The sequence below is a fragment of the Pseudophryne corroboree genome (genome assembly GCF_028390025.1).
Source record: "Pseudophryne corroboree isolate aPseCor3 chromosome 3 unlocalized genomic scaffold, aPseCor3.hap2 SUPER_3_unloc_10, whole genome shotgun sequence".
In the NCBI taxonomy this organism is placed as follows: Eukaryota; Metazoa; Chordata; class Amphibia; order Anura; family Myobatrachidae; genus Pseudophryne; species Pseudophryne corroboree.
Window position 1 is genome coordinate 1585578 of NW_026967494.1, and position 12759 is coordinate 1598336.

The following is a 12759-nucleotide window of genomic DNA, read 5'->3' on the forward strand; positions in this document are numbered from 1 at the left end:
TAGCGTATCATTACGTTAGTCGGCAGCCTATAGCGTGCTTGCCTTTACGCTTTAAGCCATGAGCGAACGTGCCGCTCGTGCGTCTCGTCCACGGCTAAGAGTTTGTTACGCTAAGTGCGTACTCTTACGGTATTCCATACGCCAATTGCGTACTGTGTTCATTTAACCTTTTAGAGTGTTTTAAATAGGATAAATATATAGGCTTTATCACGGCCCACATGCATCTGGTATCAGAACAATGCATATGGGAAACCAGATATTAGATAAACTCTCTCAAATATTCTCGGTTAAGGAGCACCTACCTGTGAGAATATTCTAAATATGTATGTCTGGATAACTTATACATCCGTGTCACAAAAAAAGGGCGCTAAGGGTGCATAGAAAATGTATAAACACATATATCAACCTCTGTGGTAAATGTTATGCCAATTTGTTATTGTAGCCCACATGTATCTGGTATCAAAATATATATGTGTGAACACAGAGAGCAATTTTGTGTTCTGACAGAATTAAGACCTGAAATACCATAATAATTCTTTCCTATGGATGGTAAGGATTGTATTGCTAATAGTAATATTGTGCAGAACTATAGGAATTACTCTCCTTGGAAATTAGTCTCTTTGGTACAAGAGGTATCAGTGACAAATAATCAGCATTTGCAGTTATTTTCTGGATCTTAGAAATTAATGTCTTTGGTACAAGAAGTATCTTTGACAAATAATCAACAGTTGCAGTTATTCTCTGGCTTGTTTGAATTAAATATCAACACGCCAAATCTAACTCAATTATCCTTGATTGATAACTTCCAGCTTTATATAGGCACATTGGCTACAGAGTTCGATTTAAGCGTATTATGCTCTATCCTAACCAGACCACTGTAGTAATAAATCACATATATGACCATATAGTACTTCCTGAAGGATTTTGAGCTAAAGTGTAAAAGAGTCCCAGGTGTGGGAGAACGGATTCCCTTTCTACTTTCGTCCCATGTGCCACTATGGGCAGTGAATGGGAACGATGAGAGCGGGGAAGGACCGTCCACCTGGAACTGGAAGGAAAGAGCAGTGCGGGCTGCTTCTGCTGTCCACGTCTAACACCCTCCTCCCCTGTTGCATAGGTGCATTGCAGGGGGGCCTCCAGGTGTTATACAGTGGATGAGAGAGCGCCCTGAATACCTGGTTTTTGCCACTGGATGTGCCTTTTGAAAGATCAATTCTTCTGATGGTTTGGGCAAAGGAGAGATTCCAAGGGGCATCAAATGATAGAGTTCCTGTCCCTCTATATGCTCAATACAACTCGATCCAAGGAGGAGTCAATATTTGTATTTACAGGGAGCGGGAGCCGGACGCCGGGTATAATCCCCGTACCACTCTCACGTCCCTTTAATTGGTAAATGGTCCCCTCCGTGTGCTAGTTGCGCCTCGATCCAAGCTGGAGTCAGATCTCTGTGTATTAGCAGGTAGCTACTGCAGGAGCCGGACGCTAGTAGAAGGGTGACGGATGATGACGTATGTTTCGCAATCGGCTTGTTCACATCAGTCAGATGTGAACAAGCCGATTGCGAAACGTACGTCAAACGTACGGGAATCAGACCCGGCGTCCGGCTCCTGCAGTAGCTCCCTGCTAATACACAGAGATCTGACTCCAGCTTGGATGGAGGCGCAACTAGCACATGGAGGGGACCATTTACCAATTAAAAGGACGTGAGCGTGGTACGGGGATTATACCCGGCGTCCGGCTCCCTGTAAACACAGTGTACCTAGACATGTTTGATCACTCCATGGAGGTGATTGTGGGGTTCTGTCCATACAGGGAGTTGAACATATAAAACAGACATTCCCAGGTGGGGATAGATATAACCTCCTCTGTAAGAGGGAAGCATACTGGATTTGTATGATAGATACTTTGTTCCCTCTAGGTCTCAACGAAAACATTGAGCTGAATAATATATGAATCAATATCTGTATGTTATTCTATTTTATCCTATAGCTTCCTTTTTTTCCCTGGCTGTTTTCTTATCCTTCTGTTAAGAAACTTAGGGGCAGATTTATTAAGCTCGGTGAAGTGATAAAGTGGAAGGTGATAAATAACCAGCCAATCAGATCCTAGCTGTCATGTCACAGGCTGGCTTTTATTATTGGCATAACTGTTTTTATTGTGTTGAACTCTAATAACTATTAGAAATATTTGTATTTATATACCATCAGCGCTCTTTTATGTCTCTATTGAAACTTAAACAATTTATATCGTCTAAGGCATCCAGTTGCCGCATAGGAGCTGCTATCTAATAATCAATATATTTGCTGCTCATTTAATACATGTAACATTGCATTAGCGCCTAATTTAGCTAGGTGATTATGGGCCAGATGTACTAAGCCTTGAAAAGTGATAAATATCACGGTGATAAAGTACCAGCCAATCGACTCCTAACTGTCATTTTTCAAACACAGCCAGTGACATGGTAGTTAGGAGCTGATTGGCTGGTAGTTTATCACTGTGAAATTTATCACTTTTCAGGCTTAGTACATCTCCCCCTATATCTTGCATTTTGTCACCTCACTGATGTGACAGGCTCAGCTGTCAGTCATGCAGCCCCACTGCGCCCACTCTCTCTTTACTCATACATACATGCCTTTCTGTGAGTGTCTCGTCCTGGCTGTCAGTGATGCAGCCCCACTGCTCCCACTCTCTCCGTACACATACATACATGCCTTTCTGGGAGTGTCTCGTCCTGGTCAGTGATGCAGCCCCACTGCGCCCACTCTCTCCGTACTCATACATACATGCCTTTCTGGGAGTGTCTCGTCCTGGCTGTCAGTCATGCAGCCCCACTGCTCCCAGTCTCTCCGTACTCATACATACATGTCTTTCTGGGAGTGTCTCATCCTGGGTGTCAGTGATGCAGCCCCACTGCGCCCACTCTCTCCGTACTCATACATACATGCCTTTCTGGGAGTGTCTCGTCCTGGGTGTCAGTGATGCAGCCCCACTGCTCCCACTCTCTCCGTACTCATACATACATGCCTTTCTGGGAGTGTCTCGTCCTGGTCAGTGATGCAGTCCCACTGCGCCCACTCTCTCCGTACTCATACATACATGCCTTTCTGGGAGTGTCTCGTCCTGGTTGTCAGTGATGCAGTCCCACTGCGCCCACTCTCTCCGTACTCATACATACATGCCTTTCTGGGAGTGTCTCGTCCTGGGTGTCAGTGATGCAGCCCCACTGCGCCCACTCTCTCTGTACTCATACATACATGTCTTTCTGGGAGTGTCTCGTCCTGGGTGTCAGTCATGCAGCCCCACTGCGCCCACTCTCTCCGTACTCATACATACATGTCTTTCTGGGAGTGTCTCGTCCTGGGTGTCAGTCATGCAGCCCCACTGCGCCCACTCTCTCCGTACTCATACATACATGTCTTTCTGGGAGTGTCTCGTCCTGGGTGTCAGTCATGCAGCCTCACTGCTCCCACTCTCTCCGTACTCATACATACATGCCTTTCTGGGAGTGTCTCGTCCTGGTCAGTGATGCAGCCCCACTGCGCCCACTCTCCGTACTCATACATACATGCCTTTCTGGGAGTGTCTCGTCCTGGTTGTCAGTCATGCAGCCCCACTGCACCCACTCTCTCCGTACTCATACATACATGCCTTTCTGGGAGTGTCTCGTCCTGGCTGTCAGTGATGCAGCCCCACTTCGCCCACACTCTCCGTACACATACATACATGCCTTTCTGGGAGTGTCTCGTCCTGGTTGTCAGTGAGACAGTGTCTCTGGCACAGCTGTGTAATCATGATGTGAGTGTGTGTGCTGAGTAGTGAGTACTGCTAGCAGCTAGTCTTACAGCTTAACTGCAGTGTAGCAGTGTGGTGGGGGTGGGGAGAAGGGGGTTGCTACACCAATGAGTCAAGGAGAGGAGGAGTGGTTGGATGGAACTCACACAGCAGGTGGTGAAAAGCTTAAAGGAGGAGTGGTTGGAAGGGGAAGGAACTGGTAGGTTCAGAAGGGATTAGTGAGGGTAAGGACTCTCAAGGGAAATTGGAGTGGGATCCCACAGGTACCAAACTGGATAAACAGCAGCTCTTAGGAAGGAAATTGGTGAGCCAGACCCTGTGGTTGACCCTTCTCTGCCTCATGTGGGGTGGATCCTTGGACTCTCCAGGTCCTCAGGAGGCTGTGGATTCTTCTTGCCCACTACCTGGTGTTTCTGTGGTCATCCCAGGCCATGAACCTCGCAGATGCCAGGCCTCCAGATAAACATGAAATGGTCATGGAGGTGGTCCTGGGCTCTGTGAAGGAGGAGGTGGAACAAGCAAAGGAAAGTTGTGTCCCTTCTGAAGGGGCAATGGTGGACATTGTGAATGGTGAAGGGAAGGTTTTTGTGGGTGAAGAGGGAGTTATGCCATATATACCAGAAGCATGGGTCCTCAGCCTATATGATGTGCCACCATTAATGTGGCTTCTGTCTTGTCCTACCAAGCTTGATTTATGGGCTTTGTCATTCTTATAAGCAGGATAAAGGCTGAGTTTTTTATTTCTGCAGTAGACTAGAATAAGCCCAGATAGTCCACTTCCATTATACCACCTGAATGTGACGGTCAGTGACCACCGTGCCATCACTTACCTGTATGCTTACACAAAACAGAATGATGGAACACTTACACGGTTTCTTTACATCTTCTGGGGTCCACTCCGAGATTAGACATTATGGCATAATTACTCAGACGGGAATATAAAACAGAATAAAAAAATAAAAGCTTTAATGTAATAATTAGATGCAAACAAAAGCTTTTATTATGAAATACAGGGGAGTATCCGCACCATATAGATGTAACATACAACAAACCACTGCAGATGTAACCCGGGTGACTCTAATGCACATGATAATGTACAGGGTATATATGGACAGGATCTTGTATCAGAAAACACTCGGCACTCCTTATCAAGATGAGTGTCTGCAACAAGTTAGGCAAACTAGAAGTGAAAATACGTTCCAATGGCCGCCATATTGTCGTGCAGCAATACAGATTGTGGAAACTGGTATTAGACATTCACATTTACACAAAGCACAAGATACAAAATAAACAGCAGAAAAAAGACCTAAGCCTTTGGGATGTATTATTTAGGAAGTAAAATAGGATTTTGGTACCTACCAGTAAATCCTTTTCTCTTAGTCCGTAGAGGTTGCTGGGGATTCCAAAAGGACCATGGGGTATAGACGGATCCGCAGGAGCTTGGGCACACTGTAAAGACTTAAACTGGGTGTGAACTGGCTCCTCCCTCTATGCCCCTCCTCCAGACCTCAGTTAGAAAACTGTGCCCAGGAGAGATGGACAATTTCAAGGAAAGAATTTATTGTTATAAACACGGTGAGTGTCATACCAGCTCAGACCTCAAACACACTGTAGAACGTGGCATTCAGTAGAATACCAGTCAACGGCATGAACAAAACCCTGAGAGAATATGTAACACAACCCGTGTGTCCACAGAAACAAAAATAGGACCCTGCATGCTATGTCATGAACAACGGTAGCAACCACCAGATAGAGAAGACACACCACCAGGGTGTAACCAAAAAGCAATAACTGTAGACACCGTACGCACTGGGACGGGCGCCCAGCATCCTCTACGGACCAAGAGAAAATGATTTACCAGTAGGTACCAAAATCCTATTTTCTCATACGTCCTAGAGGATGCTGGGGATTCCAAAAGGACCATGGGGTTTATACCAAAGCTCCAAAACGGGCCGGAGAGTGCGGATGACTCTGCAGCACCGAATGAGCAAACATAAGGTCCTCAACAATCCGGGTATCAAATTTGTAAAGCATGGCAAAAACTTTTGACCCCGACCAAGAATCCGCTCGGCAAAGTTGAACCGCCGAGACTCCTCGGGCATTCGCCCAAGAAAATCCCGTCTTCCCAAAAGAAGGAACCTTCACCGACTTCGGTGACGGCAAAGCAGCCGTAGAACAAACATGCCAGACCGCATCACAGATTCAGCATGTAACAAACTGCATAACGCAGTCTCCCAAAGTAAGCTGGGAACATACCACATAAACAGGGTCTCTGTTACTCCAAACTAAGCCAAATAGATGACTTGCATACTCAAAACCCTGGCTAGAGCAAGGGGGTTTGAACTAGCTAATGCCTAAGTAACCCCCTGCATCAACAAAAGCCTGATTTCTGCGAAACCCCTCTTGGTAGAAATATCAACCGAGTACTCAATTCCTCTCTATCCACCTGAAAGATCAAACAAGGCTCTTGTGGGACAAGACCACCACTTCCGACACCCACCTTGCGGACGTCGAAGTAAAAAACCTGACCACTTTCCAAACGAGAATTTCCGCAAAGAAACTTAATATAGTCTTGCCTTCACATCGGCTTGTAACGTATGGATAAGCAGGACCTAGCTGAAAGTCCTCCATAGGAGCCTTCCTGGATACACACCGAGACACATAATTACTCCAACAACGGTTGTAACGCTGTGCCGTGAGTTCTTTCCAAGCCGGAAGAATTGAAGAAACGACTTCACTGGGAACACCCATTCAGCTTAGGATACGACCTTCAACCGCCCCACCATTAGACGCAGCCGCGGTAAGTCCTGATACACGCCATGATCCTGTTGTAACATTACGTCACGTAAAGGAAGAGGGCAGTAATTTTCTAGGAGTAAACCATGAAAACTGGATAGCCAACCCTCTCTGGTTAGACCGGAGTTCAGAGGATCATCGATCATCTTACGCTTACCACTGCCAGAAAAGTGAAAGCGGAGAGGCCACCTCGACCGACTAAAAACAGTGTCACAAGGATGTCCGCTGCTATATCCTGAGTGTCTCTTAACCTGGAACCCTCTCCTCGAGGTCTCACGTTGAGGCGAAACGCCAACATGTCCAATTGCGACACTCCACAAAGACTTGGCACGTCTGGGAAAGCTTCTCAATAATGACAGTATTTTTCCCGGCTGAATATCATGTCGCAAAGGAAATCTATGTCTCCGTCGTTTACCTCCGGAATGAAGACTGCTAACATAGCGTTTACCAGACTTCCCCCTCAACTGCAAACAGCGCACCTTCTGCCATTTTCGTGTTTTTTTTTTTGTTCCGTCCTAGCGGCTTACTTACGCCATTTCTGACAAGGCTTCTGGCAGAATTAACACGGCAGAGCATGAAGAACACGTTCGTCTAAAATAGCTCTTAATTCCAAAACTTACAGCAGACAAGTTTCCCAACCTGACCTCATCCTCTGGAAATACGTCCCTTGCAAAGGACTGCTCCCCAGCTTCGGAGATCTATATGCACGGACACCAAGATCTAAACCTTTATCCCTCTAGAAGGAAAAAAATCGAGCAGACACCACAGGAGCGATGTCCTGGCCGTTTTGATTATATTCCAGTGGATGTGCAGGTGAGACCCGGACCACATTTCCAACTGGTCCCATGAAAATCACTCTGGTATTAGACCTGCTCTCCGAAAAAAAACCTCTCATGCCGCATCCATCTGTCTTCTTAATGGAACCTATTGATGAGGTGTCACCTCAAAGTCGATCCATCTCTGGATCCTCAGACCTCTTTCCACAGGAAAACACCAAACCTTAACCGGTCAGTATCCACTCTGAAAACCACTTCTGACATCTGCGTCGTTGGGAACAACAGGCCCATTTCTGCGCCGAAGAACCGTCAAATAAACAAGGATATGCACCTTTTTACAGGGACAACCAGACAATGTCCTGAACGTGACGCACCTCTGTAAGGCGTTGCGTGTTACCTCCCCTTCCATAGGGGAGAGGCAAAATCTATTAGAAAAAACAGTAAGGGGAAACAACCGTAACTCAGAATGTTCCCCTTTGGCTTCTATAAATAACTCACATGTCGTAGTCTATTCCTAGACTAACTGAAAATTAGTGGACAAGTGGTCACCGAAGTGGGGACCAGCCAGATAGACTCAGCGACAAGTGGTGTATATAGTGGAAACAGAAACTACGTCCACTTCTGCGAACCTAACCAGGTTGCAGAACACTTACCTTTTCACCTTCCACTGTCTACACAGAAAAGGAAAAAGAATGGTCTCGAACCGGTTAAACGACTGCATCCCACAAAAGAATGCGTCATCCACCGTTGTGAAGGAGGTTAACTCTCGAATTTAGCCTTATCAGCGGATACCGCCGAGATTAACTGAAGAGAGGCCACACCAAACAGCTGTATACCTCCCACCAGCATCTCCCGGAGACCTCCTCCGCATTTTTCCGGTCACACCACCTGCTGTCACTTGGCAGCCTGCTGTAATGTTATAAGGAAAAATAAACATAGGCAAGCCCTACCCACTCTGGGCAGGATAATTCTATCGGATGCTTACCCGACTACCACACTCCCTCAAGTGCATACATTGCAAATAAGGTCAAAGTATAGAAATAAAATTTCACTTAGCTGCCTGTGTATGATCCTTTGCGACCGGGCTCTGCGTCGACCAGGAGTTGACTGTCATAGATTTCTCTCCGCGTTGTGAAGAGATTAATATTCGGACTCCTTGAGAGCATCGAAACCAACTCGTCCCGGCCAATCTAGAGCTTAATCAACCGACAGTTATCCCCACAGACGCCTTTGACAAAGCCCTCACACCTGTCGACACACGTCGACTAACCAATAGTGAGTAAATAAAACAGGGAAACAGTGTATTTATGTATTACAACAAGGATTCTGCGTCCATTATCAATCCTAATGCTGTATGACACCCATACAGCATTAAAACACTCTGTGCCCCCCTTCCTTCTTAGTATACAGCAAGTCCCGGTGGGGAACTTTGGAAAATGGCGCTGACCCCTCTGTGAGGTCTAAGCTCCGCCCCTTCCCGGCGCACTTAAGCCCGCTCGACAAAAATAAATAAATATATATATATATATAAATATAAATATAAATAAAACCCTATATTGAGCCGGGGGACCCTATACACAGGGAGATTACACCTCTGGGAGGGCAACAGAGTCCAAACATTGCGTTCCCCACTGTTTGTTCTTGGCGGGGACAGCAGGGAAAAATGGCGCTGACTCAGTGTGTGAGGCTAAGCTCCGCCCCTCTCGGCCGAGTACTAAATATAGGGTAACGACACATATATATATATATATATATACACACACACACACACACACATATATATACACACACACACACACACACACACATATATATACACACACACACACACACACACATACATACACACACACACATACATATATACACACACACACACACACACTCAGCACCATGCTGCTCAGGACCCCCCCTGCGCGCCCTGCACCCCAGACAACGTTCGGGAAGCGGGAGTTCCGGCGCATCGCGCACCCGCCACTCTCATGGTGGGTCCCCGTGTGCGGCGCCCGGGAGCTCTAACTATCTATGCTGCCCCGGGCGCCACCACCTCCCGGCGCCCTGTACCCATGGTGGCCGACGGGGACCACGGCCTAACACGCCTGCGGGGGTCTGTATACGGAGCCCCCGGCAGTGCGAGGAAGAACTTTTAAAACTGACTCGCTGCTCAGGGCGCTCCCCCCCGCGCGCCCTGCACCCATATAAGCAGTGTCGGGGAAATAATTCAAGTATACTGGCGGGGGATGAACCACGGTGCCTCGGCACCTAAATGCTTTTTTTTTTTTGCCAATTGTTCACATTAAGCAGACCAGTAACATGCTGCCCAGGGCGCTCCACCCCCCCCCCCCCCCCAGCGCCCTGCACCCTGTGAGTGCCTTTGGTGTGTGGGAGCATGAAGAGCAGCACTACCACTGTACCTCCGTTACTGAAGTCTTCTGCCGTCACTGAAGTCTTCTGATCTTCTCATACTCACATGACTTCTTTCTTCTGGCCTCTGTGAGGGGATTGACGCCGTGGCTCCGGGAACAAGAAGCTAGGCGTACCAAGTGATCGAACCCTCTGGAGCTAATGGTGTCCAGTAGCCGAGAAGCAGAGCCTTGAAACTCACAGAAGTAGGTCCTGCTTCTCTCCCCTCAGTCCCACACTGCAGGGAGCCTGTAGCCAGCAGGTCTCCCTGAAAATAAAAACCCTAACATAAAGTCTTTCAGAGAAACTCAGTAGAGCTCCCCTAGTGTGTGACCCATCACTCCTGGGCACAAAGTCTAACTGAGGTCTGGAGGAGGGGCATAGAGGGAGGAGCCAGTTCACACCCAGTTTAAGTCTTTACAGTGTGCCCAAGCTCCTGCGGATGCGTCTATACCCCATGGTCCTTTTGGAATCCCCAGCATCCTCTAGGACGTATGAGAAATAGAGGTACATTAATGAAAAGCGTGAGTAACAGTCATCAGTCTGCTTGTGAAGGTCTCTAGAGTGCAGGCCTCTTGGACTGTGCAAGGCAGTGAGTTCCATGGTCAGGGCTACAAAGCTAAAGTTCAACCCTTAAATGAATGACAGGAGATTCTTGGTACTGTCGGTAACAGTCCTTCATCTGTAGAAGCAAGCAAGCAGGGCAGTAAGGAGGCAGGAGCTGCTTCTAGTACCTTGGACCATGTAATGTTGAGCTGGGAAGGTCAGTTAGCCAATTATGAAATAGATTTGTCATCTTACAGGCAGCCGGTGAAGGGAGTAGAGAATTGGTGTTATGTGGCAGGAACGGGTTAGGTAACAGCTTGGCTGCTGCATTCTGTACTAGCTGCAAGCTCTGTAATTCTTTTGCTGGGTGACCCAGGTAGATGGCATTGCAGTAGTCTATGAACTTCTGAGGGAATCAAGAGCTTGATTCTGGCTATGGTCCACAGATGGAAGAATGAGGATTTGTATGTGGCAGATACCTGATGTATGTGTCAGCCACATACCAGGACAACACAAAGATTCAGCACATGTTCAGTATTTTCAATTCTGAGCACCAAAGCATAAATCCAGATGGTTGGTAAAGTCTTGTCCTTTGTTGGTGAGCTTCTATTATGTTTCACAAAGACTGAATCACAGCCAACTGGTATCATCCACCCATGGCGCTCAGCTAGACAACCATTTAGGATTGGTATTAGGTTCTCAGTACATGGAGCAAAAAGCAGGTAATCAGCATAGCAGTGATAGACCAGGCCATGATGTCTGATTATATCACCCAGTGGTAGCATGTATATTTTATAAAGCATAGGAGATAGGATTCATCCTTGAGGAACATTGCATGACAGTGATAATTATACTCCAGAAGATGTAAATGGTTCCGTACTTGGGTAATGTCTAATGTGTTCAACAAGAGCGGATTTATTTCTCTCACAGCATGAAAATGGCCTCTCACCTGTGTGACTCCTCTGATGTGTAACAAGATTTGATTTCTGTGCAAAACATTTCCCACACTCAGAACAGGAATACGGCTTCACACCTGTGTGACTTCTCTGATGTAGAACAAGAGCTGATTTCTGTGCAAAACATTTCCCACACTCAGAACAGGAATATGGCCTCTCACCTGTGTGACTTCTCTGATGTGTGACAAGATCTGATTTCCGTACAAAACATTTCCCACACTCAGAACAGGAATACGGCTTCTCACCTGTGTGACTTCTCTGATGTGGAACAAGAACTGATTTAAATGCGAAACATTTCCCACACTCAGAACAGGAAAACGGCATCTTACCTGTATGACTTCTCTGATGTGTAAGAAGAACTGATTTAAATGCGAAACATTTCCCACACTCAGAACAGGAAAACGGCCTCTCACCTGTGTGACGTCTCTGATGTGTAACAAGAGCTGATTTCTGTGTAAAACATTTCCCACACTCAGAACAGGAAAACGGCTTCTCACCTGTATGACTTCTCTGATGTGTAACAAGATGTGATTTCCATGCAAAACATTTCCCACACTCAGAACAGGAAAACGGCTTCTCACCTGTGTGACTTCTCTGATGTTTAACAAGAACTGATTTAAATGCGAAACATTTCCCACACTCAGAACATGAAAATGGCTTCTCACCTGTGTGACTTCTCTGATGTGTAACAAGATCTGATTTCCATGCAAAACATTTCCCACACTCAGAACAGGAACACGGCGTCTCACCTGTGTGACTTCTCTGATGTGTAACAAGAGATGATTTCTGTGTAAAACATTTCCCACACTCAGAACAGGAATACGGCCTCTCACCTGAGTGACTTCTCTGATGTGTAACAAGAGCTGATTTCTTTGTAAAACATTTCCCACACTCAGAACATATCAGTGGCCTCTCACCTGCCTTAGCTGGATGATGGGTAATAAGCTTTGTGTTCTGTGTAAAACATTTGGCATCTATAGAACAGGGAAACACTGTATCTAATCTCAGAGCTGTAACAAATGCTCCAATATCAGAGTGATTAGGAGAACATTTCCCAGGATCAGAGGGATCAGCTGATAGAGCTGGATGTATAATTGGGGTAATGGGGTTATCTCCTGGAGAATCCTGTCTACTGTCATTATCTTTTATGTCACAATCCGGGGATAACATTAGATGTCCTTCTGAAATATTCCTGCTTGTGTGTCCACCTGCTGGAAATAAAATACATTATGGAAAATAAGATTTTACTCACCGGTAAATCTTCTCCTAGTCCGTAGTGGATGCTGGGAACTCCGTAAGGACCATGGGGAATAGCGGCTCCGCAGGAGACTGGGCACAACTAAAAGAAAGCTTTAGGACTAACTGGTGTGCACTGGCTCCTCCCCCTATGACTCTCCTCCAGACCTCAGTTAGGATACTGTGCCCGGAAGAGCTGACACAATAAGGAAGGATTTTTGAATCCCGGTTAAGACTCATACCAGCCACACCAA

General features: G+C 46.5%; 1 protein-coding gene across 1 annotated transcript in view; it reads right to left on the reverse strand.

Annotated features, from left to right (window-relative positions):
• The window catches only part of LOC134983212 (zinc finger protein 585A-like), a 176104-nt gene extending 163608 nt beyond the window's left edge, over positions 1–12496 (reverse strand). Inside the window, exon 1 of the mRNA XM_063948950.1 lies at positions 11263–12496. Within this exon, the coding sequence (XP_063805020.1) occupies positions 11263–12439 (1177 nt within the window). The 5' untranslated portion in view covers positions 12440–12496. The remainder of the gene's footprint in view (positions 1–11262) is intronic.
• Positions 12497–12759: the final 263 nt, after the last annotated feature.